The sequence below is a fragment of the Marmota marmota genome, unplaced genomic scaffold, assembly GCF_001458135.2.
Source record: "Marmota marmota marmota unplaced genomic scaffold, marMar, whole genome shotgun sequence".
Taxonomy (NCBI): Eukaryota; Metazoa; Chordata; class Mammalia; order Rodentia; family Sciuridae; genus Marmota; species Marmota marmota.
In genome coordinates, this window is record NW_026000141.1 from 1,649,579 (window position 1) to 1,668,269 (window position 18,691).

An 18,691-nucleotide genomic window follows, 5' to 3' on the forward strand; every position below is an offset into this window, starting at 1 on the left:
GTACTCTTCATTCACATCAGGGGCTGGACGATTCCCTGCACAGGGAGCCTGCGGAACAGAGCTGTCTTGCCAGGGGTCGGGGAGCAGGCAGGGAGCGACTTCAAACGTCCGTGGGATTTTCATTTGGGAGTATTAAAAATGTGAAATTAGTGCTGATAGTTGCACGACTTGGAGAGCTTACTAAGTCACTCTTTGTACACTTTACATGAGTAAAGGATTCTGTTGAGTGCAGGAGTGCCCACCTGTCATTGGAGGGACTCTGCAAGCTGAGGCAGGAGAATGGCAAGTTCAAGACCAGCCTGAGCAACTTATAATGAATGCCCTGTCTCAAAATAAAGGGCTGGGGACATGGCTCAGTGGTTAAGCACCCCTGGGCTCAGTCCCAGTAAGACACAATGATTGATGCAGGTGCACACGCCCACACTTGAGGTATGCTGGGGACAAAGGAGAAAGCCCTGGCTGTGAAAGGGCCCGAGTGGTGGAAGGGATTCCAGCACACCAACGGTGGGCTCCCCCTCTGGACACTGAGGTGGCAGCAGTGGAGAGACCTAGTTAGAAAGGGCAAACTCCAAGCCCAGGCTCCATGCAGGCACTCTGGGACAGAGAGGAGGCCCAGAGACTGGGGACACAGAGTGGTGTATTCCAGCAGCAGGCCAGCAGCTGGCTGAGGCCAGACGGGGGCTTGCCTGCCCAGGCAGCCATCTCAAGGCACAGAAACAGGGGTGCCTGCTCAGGTCTAGGGAGAGGACAGGGTAGACACAGTGTGCTGCCCTGGGGCTCCAAGTACCTGGCCCTTCCTGCCCTGCCTCTCATGGAGGGAGCAGGTCTGTGTTCCTCAGCATCTTTCCTGATGCAGCCATTTCCCACTCATGTCTCTTAACCCCCCCCCCCAAAAAAAAGTGAAAAACAAAAAGGAAACAAGGACTCACTAAGCAAAACATACTTATTTAATAAGAAAATCGCTTCTTTAAAAAAATAGTGTCTTCACGTGCCAAGGCGTGCACAGGTAGCTGGAGCAGAGCTGGCTAGGCGGCACTCCTGAGATGGGGACTGGAGACAGCATCCTGAGGCAGCTCTGGGCTCCCGGTGCTCACAGCAGGCAAGCTGCACCATCTTACCTCCAGCCCCACAGCCTCAGTCAGTGTCTCCACCCCCGTCCCCTTCGCTGCCATCCAGGGGACTGGGGACCTGCGGAGGGGCAGACGGAAAGGACTGTGAGGCCAGCACTTGCGCGCGCGCACACACACACTCTCCTGCATGTGGGAGGACCCACCAGCTGAGCAGCGGCCCCCAGCCAGGAGTCTGACGGACAGCTCCTTCTTGTTCTAAAATATACACTGTACTAGGTCCCTTGCAGAGCCCCCTGCATCAGACTGCCCTGCCGGACGGAGGGGAGCAGAGTTGCCTGAGCGGGTCAGGGGTGGGAACGCCTGGCAGCTGAGCATGGGGCACAAGCAACCCTTGCTTGCAGCAAGGAGACCTGGACTCAGACTGGCCAAGAGCATCATCCAGCACTAGCTGGTGAACCCCGCCCACAGGACATCCCTACTGAGCACAGGCCCCAGAACACAAAGCAGTGGGAAGAGAGGGAGGCAGCCAGTGCCAGATGGAGGCAAGTTTCCAGGGCGCTGACCATGCGGTCACATGCCCTGGGCCCACCCCTCCAGCTGCATGTGAACTTGGGAAGTGACACTTGCCCATCTATCTACTAGGAGGAGGAGAAGCACTACTGCCCAGCCTCCCCACATGCAGGCTCTGGACCTGCACCTCACAACCAGTGCCTACCTTGGTGCCTGTCCGGGCCGCCGAAAGCGCAGTGGCACTGAAATCATGGACGGGCAGGGTGCTCAGCCACTGGGCCATGGACCGCTCGTCCCGCTCAGTGCTGACGATGGTGGGGTATATATGCTGCTCCTTGAAGGCCGCCACCTTCCCCTCCTCCTGTGCCCAGTCCAAGGGCTCGTGCAGCCCATCACCGCCAAAGCGCTGGTTGTACTTCTCAAAGTGCACCCTCTCCAGGACCAGGCCAAGCCCTGGCGCTTTGGGCACATCCACCTTCTCCTCCCCCCAGCTACGCTCCAGCACGCTCTCCGGGGCGTAGCCCTTCACAATGGCCACCACCAGGCCCACCATCTTCCGAATCTGGTGCATCATGAAGCTCTGGCCCTTCACCTTGATGACGGCGAACTCCAGGCCCTCGCGCAGGAATGGCTCCTCGCAGTACATGTCCAGGATGTAGCGCCGGGCACTGGGCTCCCGCGGCCCCTTCTGCGAGGTGAAGTTGTGGAAGCTGTGGGTGCCCTTGTAGCAGGACAGGAGTCTATTGACGAGCCGCAGGGTCTCTGGGCTCAGGCGGTAGGTCTCGTCCTGCACATCGCGGTCCTTGTGGGCGAAGGCAAAGGTGGGCAGCATGTACAGGTAGGTCCTGGCATCACACTTGTTCTTGGAGTTGAACCCACCTGTGACCCTCTTCAGCCCTGGGGGGTACACGAGGAGAAGCAGGTGAGCATGGTGCAGGACTGGCTGCCCACTCACCACGCTGAGCACAAAGCGCTACCAAGAGTTGGGCTTTTGGAGCCCGGCACAGTGGCCACACCTATAATCACCACAACTCAGGAGGCTGAGGCAGGAGGATGGCGAGTTCAAAGCCAGCCTCAGCAATGGTGAGGCCCTAAGCAACTCAGTGAGACCCTGTCTGTAAATAAAATGCAAAATAGGGTGGGGATGGGGATCAGTGGTTGAGTGCCCCTGAATTTAATCCTCGGTAACCCCCAAAAGAGTTGGGCTTTTGGGTCCTGAATTCCTATCTCAGAATGAAACACAAACACAAGCCCGACCGACAGACCAACAGAAGCATGTGGGTCTGCTGAGGCTGGTGCTGGCGAGGGTGTGACGACACTGAGTGGCGGGCAGCCTCTGGGTGTAGACCCCTGCGGCCTGCACATGCGTGGTCACGAGCCGACTGAGAAGTGCTGCAGTGGCCAGGGACACTCTTGCTCCAAGTCACGCTACTGACACGGCACTTGCAGCAGAAAGACTGGACACAACCTCCAGGCCCACAGGCACAGACCAGAGGTGGAGAGAAAGCAGTTCTGGCCTCAGGAGCAACCTCCAGAAGCTGAGCACAGGCCTTTGGTACGAGGGGCTGCTCAGTAAAAGGGCAAAACACAGGCTGGGACACCCGGGGCGTATGGCTGCACTTGCACAGGAAATCCTTGGAAGAATAAGCAAGAGCCCAGTGAAGTGATGCACGCCTGTGATTATAGCAACTCAGGAGGCTGAGGCAGGAGGATCCAACTTCAAAGCCAGCCTCAGCAACTGAGTGAGTCCCTGAGCAACTGTCTCCAAGAAAAAAAAAATTTTTTTAGTAGTGCTGGGGATTGAACCCAGGGCCTTGTGCATGTGAGGCAAGTACTCTACCAACTGAGCTAGATCCCCAGCCCTAAATACAAAAATTTTTCACAGTTTGTATTGTATACAATCTGTGAAAGGAGATTGAGAAAGTGGTCACAAAAAAAAAAAAAAAAAAAGCAGCAATAGAGACTGTGATGATCTATGCCACCCAAGGCCTAAAACCACCTGGCCCTTCAGAGAAACCCCAGAGCAGGACTGGATGGCTCCCGGGGGCAGTGGCCTGCATGCACAGGAAGCTGGGTTCATCTCCAGCAGCACCAAAGAAAGAAGGACACCCCTAAGCAGTCACCAACAGACACAAATCACAGGTACTAACCAGAAAAGCTGTTAATTAAATGGAATAAGGAGCATCAGTTAATCCAAAAGAAGGAAGGGGGAACAAGGCACAGAGGTCAAGGGGGAAAAGAGCAGGACGGAAGTCTGCACAGTCACACCACCCAAACAGCACAGGCCGGGTACGCCACTTGCAAGGCAGAGGTGGTCAGGCTTTTCTCTCATTTTTGAAAAGGGCCTTCCCCAGCACTGAAGAACAAAGCACTTGAGTGCAGCTCAGCATGCACGCAGCGTGCACAGGACCCTGGGTTCAATTCCTGGCACCACAGACCCGAGAGCCTAGAAATCCCACTCATCAGACCTGCTAAAGAACATCTCCTCTGTCCTGACCATGGCCTGGAGCGTCACACCCAGCTCTACAGGACAGGTGCGGCAGGAGGACCCGGGGCCGGGGCCCAAAGGAGGCAGGAACACTGAACTCTAGAAGCAGGACTGAGCAGCTGCTGCACTCTCTGGCCATTCCCAGGGACATGGCAAAAGGAGGGAGGCCTGCACAGCCTCCAGTCTAGAAACCACCCACCCCTGGCTACAAGGCTTACCCAAAATCCTGATGTGGGAGGGAAGGTGGCTGTTGATCTTGTCTAGAATGTCATCAATCAGCCACACCTTCAGGGACACTACCTGGCCAGCTGCAGACACACCCTGTAAAGGAAGCAAAGTGAGGAGTGACCTGGCCCTCCAGCTCAATCTATGGCACACTGGTCCTGAGATAAGAGGCCAGCAAATGCCCCAGCCCGCACACAAGTCCTGCTTCTCGAAGTACACCAAAGGCAGGAATTCACTGAAAAGGCAGTGTCCACACCCACAGGGTGAGAGCAGCAGAGCTTGCTGCAGATGACCTAGGGCCCAACAGAGCACTGAATCAAGGAACAGACTAGCCCTGGGCAGTCAGGAAGCAAAATCCCACGTAAGACCCGACTCCCAAAGATTCAGGAAGAAAGAAGGTACAGTGCAATCCACAGGACTAGAATGAGTGCAGCCAGGAACAGGCTCCCTGTCTGCCGCAACAGGAGACGCCTGGGCACTGGGAGGGCAAGGTTCTGCACAGGCCAGGAGGGGCCTCTGGGAACACAGGCTCGGATGTGGGGTGAAAGCTGACTGACTCCACACTACACCCAAGGTGCAGGCGCCACACCTGCAATCCCAGCACCTCAGGAGTCTGAGGCAGGAGGGTCGCAAGTTCCAGGCCAGCCTCAGCAACTTAGACCCTGTCTCAAAAGTAAAAAGGGCTGGGGATGCTGCTCGGTGGGAGAGCGTCCCTGGCTTCGATTCCCACTGGACAAACGCCCACGTTTGGAGAGGCTTTCTTCATCAGCTCAGGTACATTTTAACTTCTTCTACCTTGAAGACAACTGGATACGTAAACGGAAGAATGAAATAGAGAGTAAAGCACTAAGACCACAGAACTGCGTCCCAACCACTGGGGGCGGAGGCCCGGGAGGTGCAAGTCTGAGGCCAGTCTGGGCAGCACAGCGAGACCCCTGTTTACCAAACAAAAATTTCAAAAACCCACAAACAACAACAGGAACCACAGAACTACCTCTGCTTTGGGACACCAAATCTATCACTGTCCTCATGCCCTGAAACTAAAATTGCAGGCCACGGGTTCCCCACACCTCCCTCTAGGGCGCTCTGACTCTGGGTTCCTGCCTAGCCTGCAGATCCAGGAGACCCACATGCCTTTGAAACTACGTTTCTCGGAACAAGATCCAAAATTTTATTCAGATCCCCAGGGGACTGTGACCCACAAATCGCTGTCCAGGACAGACTCCGGTGTCTCAGGCAGCCTGCAGGCCAGGCAGGCAGAAACCAGGGATAAGAGCCAGCTTGTTCCCAGTACTGGGTGCCACCAAGAGGCGCATGCTCTCAGGCCCCGTCACCCCACCTGCCCATACAGGTGCCCTAGGTGACACACCTCCAGCTCTAGGGCCCAGGCCCAGGCACAATAGTCCCATGCTGACCGGGGCTGAGTCCAGGAGGGGTTGTAAGCCCATCAGAAACGCATACTGGCTCAAAGACCTGGCACATGCACGGGGCAGAGCACACCCATGAGGAGTCTGTGTTGCTCGCGTGTTGCAGTGAGTGCGTCCTGCACACGCCGAGCAAGAGCTGACAGTCTACCATGTACGGGCCCTCACATGTGGCTCCTAGACAGCACACCTTCATTAGTGTGGCCTTCGTGACCACGGCTGTGTCTGCATCCAGGGGCTGATGTGGATGGATCTAAAGCATTGGTCACAGCCACTGCACCACCTGCGGAGGCAAGTCTACCTGAGACAAGTGAAAGGAGAGTGTGAAGGCCAGCAAGAACACAGTGGGGCCAGCGGCGGGCACCTGATGCTGCCACTGTGAGCTCGTCCTGCTCCTAGACTTCAAAGAGAAAGGTCTTTTCCATTTAGGCTCATCTGTGCCTGTCCTGTCCGCCAGGGTCCTGACGAACAGAGCACCAGGATGGCAGGCAGCCAAAGCTGCTGGTGCCCACAGGCAAGGGGCAGAGAACACCACCCACCTTGTCAGTGCGGGCACAACGCTGGAAAGACATTTTCCTCATATCTTCCCCGTGATTCTCAGGAATGCAGCCTGCCTGGACCAGGGCAGATACCAGGTCGTCCTCGATTGTCTTGAACTGTGAGGACCCCACATTCCTCTGGAAAAGAGATGGGACACTTCACTTCCCTGGAGCCTGCAGCGCACACACAGCCAGCAGCTGGGGATGAGGGAGTCCACTGGGCCCAGTCTCTGCCTGGTCCACACCACAGCACGTGGAGCGCAGCAGCCCACATTGTGTCACTGGCATCCAGCCCACAGAGGGCAGCCCCACCCTGCCACTGTCCCTGACAGGTGACAGGGCCTGCCAAAGCTGGGTCTGGCATAGCAGCTTTTACTAACCCTTCAACTCCTGGAAAAAGCAAGTGAAAGCTGTAGAGGCAACTGCAAGGAACAGACAGAAGCCTGCTGCTTGATGAGCTGGGTGGAGAGATGGGGCCTCACTGCCCTCGGCAAAGAGGCCCGTGGCCCTACTGACCTTCTGCGTCCAGGAGCTGCACAGTCCCTCCTCTGAGCCTGAGTGTGCCTGGCCCATTTGACACCCCATTCAGAAGGTGATGAAGTCACCAGCTCACTCAAGGCCACATGCAGGGAAGCCACTGAGATGGCCCACCACCCTGGGAGATGACCTGTGTGCCCTGAGGACTTGGGTCCCTGCGTGAAGCCACAGTGGTGCCAGGAGAGCAGAGCTGAACCCAGCCAGCCTTTCCCAGGCACAGTCTCACCTGCATGCCGTGGTAGCCCTTCCCTGAGTAGGCCATGAGCAGTACAATCTTGCGCTTGGGCAGTTTTCTCGGCCGCTCCTCCTCCTCGCTGCCCCTGAGCCTCTTGGGCGGGTACTGTGTGTCCTCCCAGATCCAGCCACCTCGGGCTTTTCTGTCCTGCTGGTGTGAGGCCCGTGCTGGGTGCATCTCCTTCCCGGCCATGGTGGGTAGGCTGAGAGGACATGGGAGTGAGTGGGCCAAAGCAGGCAGGGGCAACAGGGTGCAGACCTGCCAGGCTGTACCCATCAGGCCCATTCCAGCCCTCACTGGGGACCTTGCCCAGGGGTGGCCTAGTATGGGCTGGTCATGGGGCGGGGTCCTCAGCAGGGATGGGCAACACAGGACTGCAGGAAGCAGGGCCCTTGTAGGACAGCAGCCCACGGCAGAGGCAGGCGGCCCATGGCAAAGGAGAATAGCAAGGGGCAGGGGACGAAGTGCGGGGAGGTGAGCAGTGCAGGGAGGAGGGGGCAGCGGTGGGCAGCCTGGGGCAGCGGTGGGGCATCACAGGCAGAAGGGGACAGAGGCAGCCAGTGACAGCCGGCACGGGGCGGGTGGGCAGCGCTGGGCGGTGTGGAGCAGCAGGCGGCCTGCCCGGTCTTTACCCGGGCGCGCGCGGGCCGGGGCGCGCCGGCCACCGTCCCCAGGCTCTCCGCAGCGCGGCCTGCAGGCCCGGGACGCCCATGCGCAGCGAGCGGGGCGCCGAGCTCCGAGCTTGAAGCAGCCCCAGTCCCAGGAGGCCCTCTGACCTCCCCTGGCCCTCCTCCCGCCGCCCTCGAGTAGGGCCCAGCCCGCACGCCGGGACCTGAAGGGCGCCCACCCTCCCCACTCACGGCCGCCGACGGAGCCGAGGCCGAACACGTGAGCCAGGGCGGAAGCGGGCCGGCGCCCAACAGCAGCCGAGCGGGGGCAAAAGTCCTCCGCGTCAAGATGAGGCGGAACCAGAAAATCTGGGGACTGGATGGGGCGGAGCTGGGGCGGAGCATGGGCCGAGGCTCCCTCCCAGGCCTCAGTTACCGAAGGCCAAGGCCCACAGCAGACATCCAAAGAGAAGCCCTTGGCCCTGCAGTATCCCAAAAGGGAATCCATTTTGTTAAGGTTAGGGTAAGGGTATGAATGAGCCACTGTGAGGATCCCTAGAATAAACAAGTGATCATACCAGCTGACAACATTCATTAACTCGCCCAATCCTTGCGCCCTCCCGGAGTGGCAAGCACCATCCTCACTCCCACGTTACTGAAGAGGATCCTCGGAACAGAGAGGTACATCCCATGTCCAAGGTCGCACAGCCGCACCCCTGGCACTGACAATGCACCAGGGGTCCTTGCATTTTCCACCCACTGGCTTGGCGGGGTGCAGACAGCATGGGGCCCAGGATTCCTGGCTTATTGTAGGTATTGATACAGCACTTGCCGTTGCCAGGCAAAATTCCAATCGGTGTCACACTAGCTGGATCAGTCCTCGTGGAACCATGGATAAGGCTGTGCTGTTTCTCCACATTACAGTGGGGGAGGATGAGGCATGCGGCACTGAAGGGGCTTGTTTGGCATTCAGACCCAGCCTTCACCTCTACTGTATTTTATTTGCAGTGTTAGGGGCACCAAAGCCAGGGCCTCACACGTAACAGGCAAGCTTTCCACCACTGGGCTACACCCCAAGGCCCCAGCTGCATCTCTGCTCCTAACACTGACTACTTGTGCCTCTTGCCAATCTTTTATTTGTTCAAGCAAGGATGACATTTTTTAAATGCTGCCACTTTCATTTCCTTTAAATGGAGAATGTTTAATGTCATGGAAAGCTCATTACATTGTTCTTGTTTTTTTGCCAAAGACTAGTGTACAATTTTCCAGAGCCAACATGGTCCCTGGTCAAGCACCCACAGCAGACAATGTAAAGGCCAGTCCCCCCGTTTTCTGAATACCACGTTCACCCTGAGCACCCTCAGCCTGCATTCCTTTTGACTCTTTTTACTTTCAGAGATGAGAAGTGTAGCTGACCTCTGCCCCACCCTTGCTGACTCCCAACTCTGCTTTCCCACTTGCCCTCACAAAGGCTCCCTCCCAGATGATCCAGGACCCTCTCCCCTACTCAGGATCCTAAGATGAATCATGTCTGCCAAGTCCTTCCTACCAGCTACAACATGCTCCCAGTTTCCCAGGAATCAGGGCCTGCACACCACAGGGGACCATGACTCAGCTGACCACATGCTTTAATTTGGGGCAGGAAGGAGCCCTGTAGGTACACAGGGCAAGCATGTTCCATCAAGAGTGCAAAGCCCCGGGGCAGGAGCATGCCAGGTGGGCCCCACGAAGGGCTTGCTCCCTCCTAAAGGTGGAGGCTTTAGGGCCAGGGGCATCCACCTAGAGCCTGTAGGGTGCCTGCTGAAGGAGAAAGCCACAGGAAATAAGGCCAGAGTCTGGGACCTTGTGGACACAGAAGGTTGTGGCTTTGGTGCTGAGTAACCGGGAGACCAGAAGGCCCAATGGATGCCCCTTTCTGGGACCATTCATGGACTATGTGGAGTGGGTGAGGCTGGTGGCCAGAAGGGGAACAGGAGAAAGTGACCCACCCATGCATGACAACTCCCAGGCCATCTCACCTGCCATTATTCTAGGAGGGAAGGGTCCCGAGCACAGGCACACAAGAGCACCTGTCCCGTCAGGGGAGCTGGGATCCCTTCCCAGAGCAGCTCTCTGTGCCTTTGCAGCTTGAGGCATCCGCGAGACACACCTCGCCTGGTGGGAGCGCACAGCTGGGCAGTTCTGCGTCTGCTGGGACCACGGTCCCCCCCAGCCAGCAGGACACAACCCAGCCTGAGGCGCTATGCTGTGCCCTGGGAGGTCAGTCTCCACCCCAGCCAGCCCCTCTCAACACACTAAGCCTCCTGACCAGTCGCAGCAGCCAGAAGCCAGCAGCCAGGTCCAAGCAAGGTGCTCCCGTCTTTGCCTCTGACGCACTCCTGTCCCCCACAATACTCTGTGCTGGCCACACCTGCTCCCTCCTTAACAGATGATGGTGTCACCTCCTTAACAGACGATGATATCACCTCGACTTGAACCTGTCTGTGGAGGGCAAACTGAGGCCCACGAGTGGGGACAGAGGCCCAGGGTGTCCTGCTTCTGTGCTAGAGCAGGGACTGTACGCCCTCCTGGCTAAGAGCACTCACCCTGGGCCCCAGTGCACAGGCCAGCCTCCCGGGCCACCTCTTCCCCTCAGGCTCTAGTGCACAACGCCTGCCCAGGCTGGGGAACTCAGGGTGCCTTCAAGAAAAGGACAAGCCATAGACATGGGGTGTCCTCAGTAGCTCCCGGGCTCAGGCAGAGGAGCAGGTGGGCACAGGGCAGTGAGCCATTCTGTGTGATGGGATGGTGCACACGACCACACATTCGTCAAGACCCACAGGTTGTGTACCCCCCCAAAAAATGAGCCAACACCCTGTCTGGTGGCTTCAACAGCACCTCCCAGGACCATGGCTCCTCAGCACAGGACGCCAGGGCACAGAGACAGCAATCCACTCTGTGGGCCTCCCTGCTTACTGCAAACCTACAACTGCTCAAGTGTGAACCCAGAACACCAGGGCCCTGACACCAGCGGGAACGTCCCTCACAGGAGCAGGGCCCCAGCCCGCCCCGCCTACCCCGCCCAGGGAAGCTTCTTCCCAGCTGAGAAGCATCTGTGTGTGCTTCAGGTCTCCAGGGCTCCCCAGGCAGACCCTCAGACCCTTCTCTTCAGACTTCCAAGATCTGCACCTCCCACTTCCTCCAAGATGCAGCCTCCCAATGAATTGCATTTAATACTGCAGTTACTTTCCTTATGAACACAGCACAGGTTGGCCGTTGACCTCTCCACCCTAGACATGGGCACTTACAGAGGAGTCAAAGAGGGGACTACGTTAGTGCATCTGTTACTGGGGTACCTGTAGAACTGAAAACCTGGACTTCCTGAGCAAAAACACTAACCTTAGGATCCCACAATAAAAGGGCAGAATTAGCCCACTAAAATGGGCAAAGGAACTGAGGCAGGAGGATCAGTTTCCAGGGCAGCCTCAACAATGCCATGAAACCCTCTCTCAAAATAAATGAAAAGAGAAAGGGCAAAGGAGCCAGTACAGTGGCCACGACTGTAACCCCAGCTACCTGGAGGCTGAGGCAGGAGGACCAATTGCCAGGGCAACGTAGTGAGACTCTGCTTCAAAATTAAAAGGGACTGGCTGGGGCTCTGTGGCCAAGTGCCCTGAAGGTTCTCACAGTGTGCAGGGGTCCTGGCAGTGTCGAGGGCTATGGCAGCTCCTGTGTAAAACAGGGGTTCCACCTGACCCTGGACACCGTCCTGGTCCACCTCCCAGAGGAGTCAAGCCAGTGGCTGCCCTGGGCCCCACTACTCCCCTCAGCCTGGGGGGCTGTTTCCATTAGGAGGGCAAAACATAGCATGAATCCAGAAAGCTGTCCCTGGCTCTGGCTCTGACTGGGCTTTGCTCCCAAAGCTAGGTGAGCTGCTGTGGGGACCGTGGGAGGCCCCAGAATCCTCACTTGGGCTGGGGGACACCATGCTCCACAGAGGGACCCCACACCTGAGAAGATGGCTGGACTTGGAAGACAGTGGCATACCAAACAGGACATGGACACGATGGGTAATTCCAAAGTTTACTTCCCTCGAGGCACACGACACAGGTGAGGGGAGGACTCACACATTCACCCTAACAAGACACAGGCCTGAGCACCACCTCGTGGAGGGCAGCATCTACTCACAGCACACGCAGCCACAGCCGTGGGCACCAGGAGGGGCCAGCAGGCAGGGTGCGGCACCAGTCTGCCGCGGCTCTGGGTTCCCGTCGGCATAAAGCAATAAATACTAACACAGGACATGCAGAAGGGAAGCCGGGGCGACGAGGGAGACAGGGGTGGGGGTTTTCTCATACATCCAAGCACAGTGGCGACATTTCAAGTATTGCAAGGAAAACCACACGTTTCTGTGCATGTGGCACATGACCTCTGAACCTATACCATGGGCACCACTGACCCACATCTGCCTCTGTGGATGCTCAGGGATACATTCAAGTAAGGCTGGCAAAGCTGAGCCAAGCCAGGGTGGGCAGACCAGGGAGGCCCAGGCAGGGCACCCTGAGCACACCCCACCCTGGGCCCTGGGAGACAGGGCTCCGCCCAGCCCAGAAGCCGCCAGGCAAGAAGCCTTGACATCAGGACCGGCTGTGAAGCCCCGGGGAAGTTCTGCATATGTTACTTTTCCTGTTGCACAGAAGGTCCACCCTCCCCTGCCCACCATGTTCAGGTGGGGACGGAGGCTGGGCACTGCCCATCCTGTGGCCAAACAGCAGGATGGTGGGAAGCAGCCAGCCAGAAACACCCATACTGCAGTGGGTGCCCGGCAAGAGAGCCGTGCCATACCCTGGCACCCGTCAGGCACCTCCTGCCCCCCACAACATGGCACCCACAGCAATGTTCAGGCCTACCCACCCTTCCAGAGCAATTCCTCAAACACCTAAAATTCTCTCCTTTGAACAACGAAAAAGAAAGAACTGCAGAAAAATAAGACACATTTTAGGAGTAAAAGTGTGAAAGAGGACATCTGTTCTGCGTTTGGGAAACTCGGTGCTTCACACTGTCCCTAAGAGCCTTTCAGCCCACGGACAGCGTCTCCTGCAGGGCAGCGGTTCCTCCCAGGACCACACCAAGGGCTGGGGAGGCTGTGCACACACACACGCTGGCAGGTCTCCTCGTGTGTATACACCTATATGCGTATCCACAGCTCCCTGGTGTCCACATGCTTCCCACAGAGCAGGAGAGGGTTCTTGCAGTCTGCACCGTCCACGCAGCTCTCCGGCAGTCAGCATAAAGTGCACAGGTGGCCCACAGAGCTGGGTGGGTGGTCTCAGAGGAACAGTTCCTATAGAGAAGGGCAGAGACCCAAGGACACACCCTTGTTCCTGGGCAAGCGACTGGGCAGTGAGCCCTGAGGAAGAAGAGCTTGCTTTGGCATGGACACAGCAATGCTGTCTCAGGGCCCCGCCTGTCCTCAGGGCTGCCCAGGGCTTTGGAGGGTGGCAGGTACCACAAACACCACCTGCTACCACTCGGCGCCTGTGCCTGCCACGGGAGGCAGCCACAGGGAACCAGTTTGGAAATCCTGCAGAGGGAGGGAGCTGTCCCTGGCACCCTGCAGTTCACCTCCAGCAAAGACCAGCAGCCTCTGAAGCAGGAGACACACCACATGGTGGGGCTTGAACTCCATGGCTCCACCTAGTGGCCCTCCCAGGGGCCTGCGGCGCAGACTCAGCACCATCAATCAGCCACGGCTGGCAGGCCTGTCCTGACAGTCTGGCCAGCACGTGGACCCCACCCCGCAGGGTTCGCAGAGAGGGTCCAGCCCCTCGGGCACAGCACACCAGGCAGTGGGTCAGGCGCAGATGCCAGTTAACAAGGCTGAGAGCCTTCTCTCGATGCACAGCTTGCCTGCAGAGGGGAGGGAAGGTGAAGTGGACAGACGTAGAGCCGCCCTGCGCACCCAGCCAGCCTGCCCTGGCGTCCAACCAGCCTGCACTCACACTTGGCCACACTCTCAATGTCTGCCTGGTCCGTGAGCATGCGCTGCAGCCCCTCCAGCAGCAGCAACGCCTTGTGGTAGCGCGGCACACAGCCCTCCCGGTGCTGGAACATCTCATCCAGGGCAGCCGACTGCACCTGCGGACAAGGGCAGAGCTGGGCAGTGTGGCACACCTCCTCAGCAGGGGACACATTGAAGCACTGTCCCATGGGGTGCAAGCCCAATGCTCCGTCACCACCGCTCACAAGGCCAAGGGCAGTTAGAGCTGTGGATACCCCCAGAGTGGGTGTCCCACTCAGCCCAGCGTGGCCACTGTGCTATGAGCTTGGCCTGGGGACACCTGCCCACCATGTGGCCCAGAGCACTCGCTTACTGTCATTCATACCACCATTGGTGACAAGGTGCCCTGACGGCAGCCCGAGGGGGGAGCGAGAGGCAGGGCAGGTAGGCCTATCCCTGTGGTTGGCCAGGCTTTTGTTATGTGTGACTTATCTCAGGAAAGCAGCCACAGAGGTCCACAGAAGCATGCCTGGTACCCCAGTGTGTGGAGAGCAGGTCTCTGTTTTAGTTGGGGAAGGTGAGTCTCAGGGAAGAGTATGACCAGGATGCAGCTGGACTGTGGAGGTGGCCGTGGGCCAGGTCCAGGGACGCCCTTGCCATCTGGCTCCCCAAGCCAAGAGACCAGCAGCAGCCCAAAGCCCCCATGGGCCTCCAGGGTCCCAGCACAGCAGCCCGCCTTACCATCTGCACAGCGTGACTGAGGATGAGCCTCTCAGCGGTGACACCATGGATGCCGTCCAGCAGCCGCTGCTTGTCTAGGAAGAAGCGCTGCAGTCGCAGGCTCAGGCCCTGACAGGACACCACGCTGGCCTTGTACAGCTCGTTGAGCCTGCGGACCACTGCGGCAGGGAGGAGGGCACTGGTGAGGTCAGCCCAGGCCCGCCTTGGCCAGGGAGGGCTGTGTGACAAGGGAGCTCGTGGTGGGAGGGCTGGGCCAATGCCCAGCATGGAGGACACCCGGGCAGGGAGCAAGCACCCAACCCACCACAAACCCCAAGGCTCCTGGCCTCCACGCCAGGCTCAGCATCACCCGTAGGGGTGAATGACCCCAGTGGACCATGCCAGCTGCTCCTCCACCTGGCCTGGGCTGCCCATGTGGCCTTGTCACTTGTTGCCTGCCCACTGTCCCCGCTCTCTCACATCCACTGGCTCCTGCCTCCTTGGACCCATCCCCTCAGCCATGCCACCACAGCCCTCACCCTGCTTCACGGTAGATGAGAGGCAGAGCTTGCCGGCCCGGATCTGGTCAATGGCGGTCTGCAGGCCTGAGGACAGGAGCTCAGCCACCTTCAAGTACAGCACCAGCTGCTCTGCGAAGCTGCAGGACAGCCAGCAGGTCAGAGGCGCAGGTCCTGCCCCAGGACGCTGCCCACCAGCCCCACCCAGGGCAATACCCACCCCCACTCGCGGCTCAGCAGGCTGATCTGGTCGGCCACCATGCTCTCCTGAAGCTGGCACTCAGGGCCCCCGGCCCCCTCACTGGCACTGCCCTTGAGGGCAGCGATCTCCAGGACAAGCTGGACGAAGGCAAGTGTGAAGCGCAGGCTGTGCAGGATCTCCGTGTGCTCCTGCTGCAGACAGGAGGGGCGCTCACTGCCAGCACAGGCGGGGGCACGCCCACACCGCCACCCCACGGGGCCTCACCTCCATGAGCGTCTCCTCTGGGAGATCAGGGGCCTCAAAGGTCACAGCCCCATCCAGGTTGACAGAGAGGGGGTCAGCAAAGCTGCAGCAATGGCCTGGGGCAGGGAGCTCAGGGACAGGCTCACTGCAGGCCCCGGGCAGCAGGTGACGGGCAGAGGAGCCAGCAGAGCCCACTGTGGGAGATAGCTGGTGATGGAGGTGGCAGCCCCACCCCTCTCCTGCTCCACAGCCCCCAGCCCTGCAGACTCCACACTAGGGCCCAGGTGGCCTCAATTCACACCCCACTGTGGCAGGGAAAGCCCAGCAGGCCATATTAATGGCCCCCCGCCATTGGGGGTCCCACAGGACCCCACCTGGGGCGCTGCAGGCTTCCGCACACCTGAGCCCACATCTACCCAAAGGTGGAGGCACTTGAGGCCATGAGGGTGCAAGGTTCCCACCTAGCGGGGCTAGGTTCCAGGGAAGGTAGGGTGTCCCAGAGGATGGAGCAGCCCACTACCTTCACTGTGGAAGTCACAGGCCCCAGTCCAAGTCTGTGCCAAAACCGGGGGCAACTGGCCTACAGAGGACAGCCTGTCAGGATGGCTGAACACAGAGGCTGGCGTCCTGGCCAGGGGCCCAGTGTCCCAGGCACCGTCCCTGCTCAAGGTACAATCTAGAAGAGCCACAGACCTTGCTTGCTGACTGGCCTGGACACCTTGGGAGTTGGGGCTGAGCTGGGATGGCCCTCTGCCCATCTCAGAGCCTTGGGGCTTCGGAACTACCTAAAGCTAAAGGATCCCCAGCCCCAGGTTGCTGCCTCAGCCCCAACAGGTCCTCACCTGAGAACATCCTGGTGCGGGGTCCCTGGGGCGGTGTGGTCCCACTGGGGGGAGAACCCACAGTGAAGACCACTGGGGAGGGGCTGCTGGCTCCACCAGCACGGGCTCCTGGGTGCAGGTTCCCTCCGAAGCCAGCAGAGGGTGCTGGGAGACAAGGAGGGCTCAGGGCCTACTCTGGGGCAGTCCTACCCCGCCCCCAGACATTGGCCCCAGCCCCACCGGCCCTCAGACATTGGCCCCAGCCCCACCAGCCCTCAGCCATTGCCCCCGGCCCCTGGCCCACCAATCTCCATGGGCTTCTCCTGCAGGCTGTCTGTGCTGCCAGAGTCGGAGGCCTGGGTCCCAAACGCAGCCTTGAGCAGCAGGTCAGTGAGGCGGCTGGTGCTGAAGGACCTGCAGATGCACAGCTGTAAGCAGCCTGGCCCCGCACAGCTATCCTTGCAAGGACAGGCACAGGCGACACCGTCAGCCCTCCACCCACCAAGAGCAGATCCCACCAACACCTGCCTCCGACAGGCAGCAGAGGCTCAGGAGGGAAGGACTGGCTGCAGGGCAGCCAGGTCTGAGCCAGGATCACTGAAGCCACCACAGCGGGCACCAAGCAGCATGCTGAAGCAGGACAAAGCTGGGGAGCTCGCCTCCCACCCCCACTCACCGGCCAAAGGGGCCCCTGTTGTCCTCGGCAGGCCGCAGGCCAGAGCCCAGCTGCTGCCCCTGAAAGGGCCCCACCTCTGAGAGATCGGGCAGCGTCCGATTCCGTGGCGGGGTCATCACCACGCCCTGCCGGGCCAGGAGAGCCAGCAGGTTCTGGGAGCTGGGAGCCTTAGGGAAGTCGAAGGAGGGCAGGGCCTGGGGACAGAGCAGCCCTGAGCACACCTGCCTGGGGAGCCCCCAAGCGATGCGAGGGTGAGGCAGGGTGCTGCAAGGGGCCAGCGGGCAGGCACAGAGGCCATCACACCTAGCAGCTGGCTGCAGCTGTGGGTCCCTCTTAGATGAGGAGGCTGAGCCCGAGTGTGCTGACTCTCCCTCACCCCGTCCCTTAGTCCATACACCCCAGGAGTGGCCAGTCCTGCTACAATGCTGTGCTGCCACTGGAAGTTGGCCTCCTAGGTGCATGTCCCCTCCAAAGGGCGGCCACGGGGTGTCACATTAAGGACCAGCCACAAGTCCCTATTCTACAAGGCTTCAACACAGGGCAGGCATGAGGTCACCAGGGGCTGGCCAGCCCTTAACAGAGGGACCTTGAAACCTGTAGGGCAGACTTGGTTCTCTCACCTTGGTGGGAGAGCCCAGGATGGGAGGCAGGGGGTTGCGCTGCAGGAAGTCAGGCAGCTTGGGAGAGCCACGCAGAGACCGGCAGGGCTGTAGCACAGGAACTGGCTGGGGAGGGCTGGCCTGTGGTAGGCTGAAAGCTGCTCCCAGGGGGTCCGTAGGGGGCTTGGGGAGCTTGGGCCGAACAACGTGCAAGTCGGACAGGTTGGGGGCGCTGTGCAGACGGCAGCCAAGACCCGGGGCCCGAGGGGAGTGTTCGGGCACGGAGGAGCCTAGGACCAGAGACCAGGCCTTAGCACCTCCCAGGTCCTCAGGCACTCCAGAAAAGGGACACACGGGGCCACTGCCGCCACGCCCTCCCCACACATCCCTGGGCCCCACAGTTACTCTAGGTGATGCCTTTGCTACACTTTGCAACTGAGGAAACCAGCAGAGGGACTGAGAGGCCCGTGCAGGGGCACACAGCTGCAGAGCAGAAGGGGCTGTGGACAAACAGCCTCCAAGACCCCAACAAGGAGACCAGCCACCTGACCCCATCCACCTTTCTGTCCTCAGGCCCATGCTGACTGTTCCTACCTGGACGCGGGGACCTTCCAGCCCGCATCTCGGCTCCCTGTGGGGAGGGTGCCTTACTCCAGCCCGGCCGCTCAGGAATGGTTCCAACTTAAAGGAAAGGGTCCCAGGGTCAGACTGGGACACACTGCAGAGTCCCTCGTACCCCATATAAACCTCAGTTAGCCAGTTCTGCTCAGGTGGGGACTAAGCCAGAGGCTCACCTTGAGGAGATGGCATGTAGGGCCGTCCTCCACCCAGGGACAGCTTCCTGGCCAGGACAGCTCCATCAGGGTGGGATGGAGGAGATGGGCTAGCTCGGGCAAAACCCAGGGGGCTGGTGCTGCCTGACCTGCGGATGGCAGAGGATCTGCAGGTGCAGCAGACCAGGAGGTGAGGCCCTAGCTCCTCACCCACGTCAGAAAGGCAAACAGCCCTGCTGCTGGCTCTGCCCTCACTGTGCTGTCCAGGCAATGCAATGGCCTTGGAGCAAGCACCAACAAGGTACTGACCAACCAGGGCCCTCTGACTCCAAAGCCACAGTCCTGCAGGGACAACTGCTAGCCCAATCTGCCTCTCGTGAGCTACAAAGAAAGCACCCCTTCCTCCCATCTTCTCTCAAAACTGGAAAAACTTTCTGGCATGGTGGCGCCTGCCTGTAATCCCAATGTTGCCAGCTCGGAATTTAGTAAGCCCGTAGGCAACTTTTTTTTTTTTTTTTTTAAA

At 59.3% G+C, this 18,691-nt stretch overlaps 2 protein-coding genes across 7 annotated transcripts in view; both read right to left on the reverse strand.

Annotated features, from left to right (window-relative positions):
- Positions 1–925: 925 nt before the first annotated feature.
- Pus1 (pseudouridine synthase 1) lies at positions 926–11,520 on the reverse strand. Of its 3 annotated transcripts, none has more exons than XM_015505632.2 (6): positions 7,889–11,520; positions 7,020–7,230; positions 6,257–6,394; positions 4,287–4,389; positions 1,786–2,477; positions 926–1,188 (listed from the first exon to the last, which is right to left on the reverse strand). In XM_015505632.2, exons 2-6 carry the CDS (start codon positions 7,218–7,220, stop codon positions 1,135–1,137), a joined length of 1,188 nt encoding a protein of 395 aa, XP_015361118.1. In that variant the 5' UTR covers positions 7,221–7,230; positions 7,889–11,520; the 3' UTR covers positions 926–1,134. The 3 variants fall into 3 exon arrangements, with proteins under 3 accessions (XP_015361118.1, XP_015361116.1, XP_015361115.1); XM_015505630.1 differs by lacking the exon at positions 7,889–11,520 and adding an exon at positions 7,661–7,882; XM_015505629.2 differs by lacking the exon at positions 7,889–11,520 and having other exon boundaries at positions 7,020–7,651.
- A 164-nt stretch (positions 11,521–11,684) lies between these two features.
- Positions 11,685–18,691, reverse strand: part of Ulk1 (unc-51 like autophagy activating kinase 1) — a 36,714-nt gene continuing 29,707 nt past the window's right edge. Inside the window, exons 19-31 of one of the 4 annotated variants that reach the window (XM_048785879.1) lie at positions 18,190–18,317; positions 17,990–18,076; positions 17,417–17,685; positions 16,797–16,990; positions 16,425–16,534; positions 16,142–16,285; positions 15,820–15,879; positions 15,321–15,493; positions 15,075–15,247; positions 14,876–14,994; positions 14,358–14,515; positions 13,618–13,753; positions 11,685–13,525 (exon numbers count right to left, since the gene is read on the reverse strand). In XM_048785879.1, the coding sequence (XP_048641836.1) occupies positions 13,470–13,525; positions 13,618–13,753; positions 14,358–14,515; positions 14,876–14,994; positions 15,075–15,247; positions 15,321–15,493; positions 15,820–15,879; positions 16,142–16,285; positions 16,425–16,534; positions 16,797–16,990; positions 17,417–17,685; positions 17,990–18,076; positions 18,190–18,317 (1,807 nt within the window). In that variant the 3' untranslated portion in view covers positions 11,685–13,469. Of the gene's footprint in view, positions 13,526–13,617; positions 13,754–14,357; positions 14,516–14,875; positions 14,995–15,074; positions 15,248–15,320; positions 15,494–15,819; positions 15,880–16,141; positions 16,286–16,424; positions 16,535–16,796; positions 16,991–17,416; positions 17,686–17,989; positions 18,077–18,189; positions 18,336–18,691 lie in introns of all 4 variants that reach the window. The other 3 variants (XM_048785877.1, XM_015505610.2, XM_048785880.1) reach the window with 3 other exon arrangements.

Coding starts and splice junctions, on each gene's coding strand:
- Pus1 (XM_015505629.2), bottom strand. CDS start 7,313: ATGGGCCTGATGGGTACAGCCTGGCAGGTCTGCACCCTGTTGCCCCTG. Junction 4,390..6,256: donor GTTGTGCCCGCACTGACAAG/GTGGGTGGTGTT, acceptor CTTCCTTTACAG/GGTGTGTCTGCAGCTGGCCA. Junction 1,189..1,785: donor CGGCCCGGACAGGCACCAAG/GTAGGCACTGGT, acceptor GCCCCTCCGCAG/GTCCCCAGTCCCCTGGATGG.